At 42.6% G+C, this 7,843-nt stretch overlaps 1 protein-coding gene across 1 annotated transcript; it reads left to right on the forward strand.

Annotated features, from left to right (window-relative positions):
- The first annotated feature begins 2,150 nt into the window (after nucleotides 1-2,150).
- On the forward strand, nucleotides 2,151-4,939 carry LOC120040327 (L-rhamnose-binding lectin CSL3-like). The gene is made up of 8 exons (XM_038985518.1): nucleotides 2,151-2,181; nucleotides 2,492-2,527; nucleotides 2,608-2,652; nucleotides 2,807-2,939; nucleotides 3,041-3,159; nucleotides 4,467-4,511; nucleotides 4,622-4,757; nucleotides 4,834-4,939. The coding sequence occupies exons 1-8, from the start codon at nucleotides 2,151-2,153 to the stop codon at nucleotides 4,937-4,939; spliced, it is 651 nt and encodes a 216-aa protein (XP_038841446.1).
- Nucleotides 4,940-7,843: the final 2,904 nt, after the last annotated feature.

Consider the following 7,843-nt stretch of genomic DNA (forward strand, 5'->3'; position numbering starts at 1 on the left):
TACATGTGCACCATTGAGAGGATCATGTAGGGCTGTATCAACGCCTGGTACAGAATTTGCAACAGCAGGGCTCTCAAGATGGAGGTGTGGTCAGTCCAACGCATCACCGGGGGCAAACTGCCTGCCCTCCAGTACATCTACAGCACTCGATGTCAAAAGAAGACCAAGAAGATCATCAAGGATCTCAGCAACTCGAGCCATTGCCTGTTCACCCTGCTACCATCTAGAAGGAGATGATAGTACAGGTGCATCAAAGCTGTGACCAAGAGACTGAGAAACTGGAGATAGAAGTTTCTATCACCAGGCCATCGGACGTTGTAATAGTAATCTCTAGCCGGCCTCCGTCCAGAACCCTGCCCAAACTTAGCCACTGTTAAAAGCAGGGTACTGGGCTGATACCACCTGGTACTCTACCCTGTACCATAGAGACTGCTGTCATATGTACATAGTCATTCAACACGGGTCACTTTAATAATGTTTACAGTAGAGTAACTGTACTTGGTATCTGTGGTCACCAAACTGCCTTCAAGCGCAGCGGTATCCCTTCACAGGAGTGGCAACTGGGAACATATTAATGCACAAAATCAATCGGACCAGCCTTTCCGGACCGTGGCTGTGAAGCCTGATAAGTGCAACACCCAAAGGGCTCGCACGTTGAAGGGCAAGGCACCTGTCACCAGAACAACACATTATGGGGATCTGACCATAGAGAATGATAGTCACAGTATATCATCTTTATATGTGTCCCAATATGGTGTCCGTGAGCCCACGGGCAGCTCCATTCCAATCAAATAACAAATGTAATTGCATTAGAGACAATAGAGACAATATTGATTTGATTAAATTAGACAATTTTCTTCTATAATTTCTATGAGTTGGCAAAGACACTAAAAGGATGCACAGCGCAACAGAGTGTTTTGTTTGAAAAGGGACTGTATGAAGCCAAATCTGGCAATTCACTGCCACCAACAGTTATGCAGTGTTTGCACAAGAGTATAATTAATTGGCTGATCCCTCGTGATTGAATCATTTTCATTTTATTTATCTGTTATTTTACCAGGTAAATCGACTGAGAACACATTCTCATTTACAACAACGACCTGGGGAATAGTTACAGGGGAAAGGAGGGGGATGAATGAGCCAATCGTAAACTGGGGATTCTTAGGTGACCGTGATGGTTTGGGTGCCAGATTGGGAATTTAGTCAGGACACCAAAGTTAACACTCCTACTCTTACGATAAGTGCCATGGGATCTTTAATCTTTAAACCTATGTAAAATATGTTTTTTTTCTGAATTTTTATACTGAGTATTTCTGTGTTTGAATTTAGCGCCCAGCAGTTTCACTGGCTGTTGAAGAGGTGGGACGCTACCGTCTCACTTGCCCAAGAGAGGTTACTGATCTCAGAGAGTCAGGACACCCGTTTAACATCCCATCCAAATGACAGCACCCTACACAGAGCAGTGTTCCCGATCACAGCCCTGGGGCCTTGGGATATTTTTTACACCAGAGGAAAGAGTGCCTCCTGCTGGCCCTCCAACACCACTTCCAGCAGCATCTGGTCTCCCATCCAGGGACTGACATTGACCAATCCTGCTTAGCTTCAGAAGCAAGCCAGCAGTGGTATGCAGGGTGGTTTGCTGCTGGCAATGTATACTGAACAATGGAGAAATGAATAATGGGGTGCATTCAGCAAGTTGCAACATTTTGGAAGGTTATAAAAAAAATATGCTGTGTTTAACAAATATGTCTCTCCGAGATGTAGAATAATTAAAAACATTGTCTCTAATCGTGAAATGTATATCTGCAATGCTCAAAGGTTTTGCAACTGAATGTGGCCCGTGTGATTCTTCCTTAACAAAGATCCCCACCTAGATGACTACTTTAAAATGTTGGAAGCCCTCAATGGCAATGTTCATGTCAAAATGGATTTTATCCACCTAGAGTCCTCTATCTAACTCCATGAGACTGACCCAATAGCCAGGTATAGACCAGCAAACGCCGGCCCCTATTGCAATGAGGTGCACCTGGAGACAAATAGATACACCTGGGTTAAATAAGACATGTCACATAACATAAATACCAGGTGTATTGGGTCTTGTTATCATCAGTTGCATTTTCTCTGTACCTACCACTCCTGTACCTGGAATCATGTGCATGTTCAGACTGATGGTGGTCACATGTGAGTATACAAAATCTGTATCTGATGCAGATTAGAATTTAAATACATATGACCAAATATTTGTAATTGAAGTATATGTCATATGATTTGAGGGACATTCAGTCCCTATTGTGCAAAGAAGTATTCAAAAATAATCATATAACAAATGTCACATTTTGTGCCTGGAATAAGAGACCAAATGCTCAACTTGACTATAATACACTTAGTATAACTGAAATGCTGGAGTATAGAGACCAATGCTGAATTGTAGCTTCATGGTCCAAGTGCATATGATGTTGAATGTTGCTGAACTAGCTGTGTGATGTTTCAGTGCTGGCTGCAGCTTGCTGTACACTAACGGATGGAGGTACTGTATGTAATACTGATGATACTACTTAACCAAGCTAATGTGAGCGGTGTGTAATTCCTGTTTATTTGTCCTGGCAGCAATCAGCATCACGTGTGAAGGCTCTGATGCTTTACTGCAATGTGGTAAGCTAGTCAACCCTACAGTATACTCACCGACCACCTATGATAGTTTCTACTGTAGATTAGCATCACTAGCCCACACCATAGAGACCCATACTTGGCTCTCCTTTGTCCCTCACCTTTCTCCTTTTCATTCCCTCTTCCCCATCTCCCTCAGATGGAGGTAAGATTCAAATCAAGCGTGCCAACTATGGTCGTCGTCAACACGATGTGTGTTCCATTGGGCGCCCCGATAACCAACTCACCGACACCAACTGCCTCAGCCAATCCACCAGCAAGATGGCAGAAAGGTACTGGAACATGTGCTGTTTACCTGTAGGAACTCCTTGACTAGTGTTAACCAGCAAGATGGCAGAAAGGAATACATGACCTCTACCTGTCTTTGACACAGATGCGGTGGGAAGAGCGAGTGTGTTGTGCCGGCATCCAATTTCGTTTTTGGAGACCCCTGTGTCGGGACTTACAAGTACCTGGACATCAAATACTCCTGTGTCCAACAGCAAGAAACAAGTCAGTCTCTCAATGTGTGCTAATAACACTTAGTGGTGGGCACCAATATACAGAATTAGATTCAACGTACTATCGGTATGACTGTGGCATGTTGGGATATTGTTTAATACTCCTACCCACTTTACTCTTTTGTAAAAGAGTGTACTCTGCTGATAGCTAGAAAAGGAATAGAATAGGTTGGTTCCCCTATGGTACCAGCTTGCTAACTATGTTTTATTAAATGCTGTCTTATGGCCACAACGTGTTTCATACGTGCATTTGTTTCTCAACGTGTAAACCACCCTCACCTGCTAACTAACCCTAGCTGGCCAACAAGCTGTGGTTATTGAATAATGTAGCCGGCAACAACTTTAGTTAGCGTAGCCTATAGGCAGGTCAGAGACCTGGAAGTGTGGTGCCAAGACGACAAAGGAGCTGATTGTGGACTACAGGAAGCGGAGGGCTGAGCCCCTCCCTACCAGGAGGCAAAACATTTTTGGTATCAGCCCCCCCGAACCTCAATTCTACAGCTGCACCATTGAGAGCTTTTTGACTGGCTGCATCGACACTAGGTATGGCATCTGACTGCAAGGTGCTACAGAGGGTAGTGTGTACGGCCCAGTACATCACTCAGGCTGGGCTCCCTGCCATCAGGATCTCGACACCACGTGTGTCTGAAGGCCCTACATACAGACTCGAGCCACCCAAGTCATACTGGTCTCTGCTACTCCATAACAGATGGTACGGGTGCACCAACTCTGGAACCAACAGGACCTTGAATGGCTTCTACTTCCTCCAAGCCATAAAACTGCTGAATGACTACCCTGACCATCTGCATTGACCCTTTTTGCAGTAACCTTTTCGACTTGTCTCATATGCTGCTGCTGTTCCTTGTTATATGTACATATCTCGCTCAATTAGCCAGCAAGAACATGAAAGGGAAGTTTCTCAAGCTTATTTGATGGTTGTGCACTTAATCTGGTTTACCACTGAATATGTTTCAGTGAACGGTAACTAGCTAGCGCAACTCCCACAGATTGGTAGGGTCTATAGCTAATCTGACAGATGGCACAGCACAAACTGCATAGAAATACAGATTTGGTGTAGCGGGTCGACCTGTTTCACCAGCTTACCAACTGTTCAAAAGGAAGTGAAACTACAAGGTAACGGTGGAAGATGACGCGCATAACTTTTTATACTTTAGTTCATGCCAACATGTTTAAAATGCACCTGAAATCAACATTCCCTATTAGTGCCCATCACTAACACTTCACCAGGCTAATGTGTGTCTTAATTTGTGTGGTGTAACTCCTGTGTTGTCCTTGCAGTAAGCAGCATCATATGTGAAGGCTCTGATTCTCAACTACTATGTGGTAAGCTGGTCAACACTACTGTACGGTGTATTCATGTAGTGACGTATGTTAGTCACTAGCCCACACAAACAACCAGATTTGGTAATCCTTTTCTTCGTTCTCTTCCTCAGATCGGGGTGAGATCCATATTCAGCGTGCCAACTATGGTCGTCGTCAACACGATGTGTGTTCCATTGGGCGCCCACATAAACAACTCAAAAACACCAACTGCCTCAGCCCATCCACCACCAGCACAATGGCAAAAAGGTACTGAAACCTTTAGTGTGCATTTACCTGTAGGCACTCATTGGCTGTGATGTTAACCTCTACCTGTTTCACACAGGTGTGACGGAGAGCGCCAGTGTATCATCAAGGTATCCAACTCCGTATTCGGCGACCCCTGTGTCGGAACCTACAAGTACTTGGATGTGGCTTACACCTGTTACTGAATGTGAGTGTTGAATATGTTCATGCACACATGACTGGGAACTAGAATGCTGGTACTGATGGTTTGTCTTGCAGGATATCTTCCTGGGGAACCTGAAGATGTACAAGGCTTCTGGGACATCTTCATCGGGTCGTGCTGTTTTCCTCCAACCGCCAAATCAACTTCAATGACCATTGTAAACCTGTGCATTTTGTGCTGAAACATTTCTGAACTGGTTGTTGGTCTGAATTAAATGACGTGGCTGGAAGACGATACTGGTTGCCTCTTGTATATTACTAAATGTCACACCAATATTACTGACCATGTGTCCGGTTTTCTCTCTTACACGGTGTTCACCGGTCTCATTTGTACCTGGGGCTAACGTGCCTTTGTCTTGATGTCTGTAATCTGTGCCCACCTTTAGGCAGTTGTAGACAAGTTTAATACTCATTGTGATCTCTTTCCTGACCACCTCAGGCGGTGTGATCTGGATGGTCAAACAATTTTTAAATCAATTGAACCTGCCTCTCAAATCACTGACGGGTAGTACTTATGACATCAGCAGCCTTAATCGTCCTAATTTGTATTAATCACCAGCTAATCTGGTCACAAAGCAGACCTGGATGGGTGAGAAATGTTTATACAATGTGTAGACCCTACAAACATGGATAGTTAAGTGGTTGGATCATGAACCAATTGTTAGTGTGTAAATTCAGCTAGACTATTTCTTCTCTTACTAAACATACTTCCAGAGAAGCTGCCCAACTACATCACATTAGTCTAACAGCTTCTTATCCAGAGACACACAGGGTCACAGGCACGTCGACAAATCTCCCACAATGTCAAAGGGGGACCTGACCGATACAGCCATCCAAGAGGTGGCCCTCAACCATCACATTCCACCCTGAGAAATAAAATAATTCTATTCCCTGCCCTATGCACCACCAAATAAGAGAAACAACCATGAAAAACAGCCAGGCCAACAATGTTTGAGTGCATGTATGGCACCATGTCCATCTGAGGATTCATTTGTACAAACACCTGCATGGCATAAGCCTTAACTGTATCAACACAGCCCCTCAGTGTCATTCAAATGTATTGGTTTTATCTGGAATGTATTTTACATCTCATTCTATCCTTTGCCCAGCAACTTCACCCCCACTTGTCTCCAATTCCACATCCCAACCCTCAGCTTCCCTTAGCCCATCCCACCTGTCTCTGCTGGCCACACACTTTGGATTTCTACGCAGCATATTTCAACTATGCTGTGATTAACATACCATTTCTATTGAATAGATTCTACAGACTGTTGGAAAAACGTTAATAGTATTAGTAATTGATCTCCAACAGTATATCTAGGGTCAATTTTAGATCAATGTTTTGCATTTTCAACTATTCCTGAGAACCTACTTGAGGGCAATACTAAAATAAATGGTCAATTGATTCTGTATTCTCACTACGAAATCTGCATTAGCTGAAAAGCACAAGTCTTGAATCATCGAGAGGAATCTCTTCCCAACAATTTTGCAATCTGTATGGCACATATCAACATCCTGGTCCTCAAATGAAACTGGTATACATTCTTATGCTATTTTTATTCCGCTGCAAGTTTTGATCCTGTTAAATTGGGCAGACAGACCACTTCCCTACCTCCTCCTGCTGCCACCTGCCTCCATTTTTGGTGTAATGCTGTAATCAATTGGTTATAATCTTGGACTGAGCACACCTTTCCATATATTTCTGATAACTCTATAAAAGACAACTCACCCATTCCAATTTACAATATAATTTAATAACAAAATACCCTTTCCAAACTGTTTCCCATAAATACAGGTATTTTATCAACCAGCACATTTAAATTCAGCATTAATATTTGTTCTATCTTTTCAGGTGGATGAAATTTAAATTGTAGCCAGCTCTGCAATGCTTGTTTGAAAAAGATACTTTGCAATCAATCAAAAATGAGACATCAAAATCTGTACACAGGCAAAAGCGCTATTTAAACAGTGGATTAACTTTTCTTAGTATTTTACTTGAGAACCATATAGGTTTCAAATAACTCTTTTGACAAAGTGAAGATTTTAGAGATGTTTAGTGCTTTTATATTTAATATCACAACACCCAATTCATATTCATTATATAGCCAGCTAGGCCTGCATACCACCCATCATCCCGCTGCTGGTTTGCTTCTGAAGCTAAGCTAAGCAGGGTTGGTCCTGGTAAGTCCCTGGATGGGAGAACAGATGCTTCTGCAAGTGGTGTTGGAGGGTCAGTAGGAGGCACCCTTTCCATTTGTCTAAAACATATCCCAATGACCAAAGGCAGTAGGGTGCCGTCTTTTGGATGGGACGTTACATGGGTGTCCTGACTCTCTGTGGTCACTAAAGATCCCATGGCACTGATCGCAAGAGTAGGGGTGTTAAGAACTAGTGTATCTATCATTTCCTATACAACATGTATTTTTTAGTAACGTTTATGTATAGTTATTTGGTCAGAATAGTTGAGTGCCATAAAAATATCCGCACATTCTGGGAAAAAGATGCTACGTTAGCACAATGTATAACCACTGATTTCAGCTCTAAATATGCACATTTTCGAACAAAACATAAGTGTATGTATAACCTGATGTTATAGGACTGTCATCTGATGAAGCTTATCAAGGTTAGTCAAAAATTATATATCTTTTGCTGGTTTATTCGCTATCGCTAACGTGCCTATTGCTATCGCTAATGTGCCTTGATGAATGAATGCGGTAGTGTGGTAGGCTATTGTAGTAAGCTAATATAATGCTATATTGTGTTTTCGCTGTAAAACACTTAAAAAATCGGAAATATTGTCTGGATTCACAAGATGTTTGTCTTTAATTTGCTATACACCATCGATTTTTCAGAAATGTTTTATGATGAGTATTTAGGTATTTGACGTT

Source organism: Salvelinus namaycush, unplaced genomic scaffold, assembly GCF_016432855.1.
Source record: "Salvelinus namaycush isolate Seneca unplaced genomic scaffold, SaNama_1.0 Scaffold342, whole genome shotgun sequence".
Lineage (NCBI taxonomy): Eukaryota > Metazoa > Chordata > Actinopteri > Salmoniformes > Salmonidae > Salvelinus > Salvelinus namaycush.

Excerpts from the sequence above, each read along its gene's own strand:
- LOC120040327 (XM_038985518.1), top strand. The coding sequence starts at position 2,151 with ATGTGCATGTTCAGACTGATGGTGGTCACAT. Across the intron at positions 2,182-2,491 it reads CAGACTGATGGTGGTCACAT|TGCTGGCTGCAGCTTGCTGT; the intron begins GTGAGTATACAA and ends GTGATGTTTCAG. Across the intron at positions 2,653-2,806 it reads TGATGCTTTACTGCAATGTG|ATGGAGGTAAGATTCAAATC; the intron begins GTAAGCTAGTCA and ends CATCTCCCTCAG.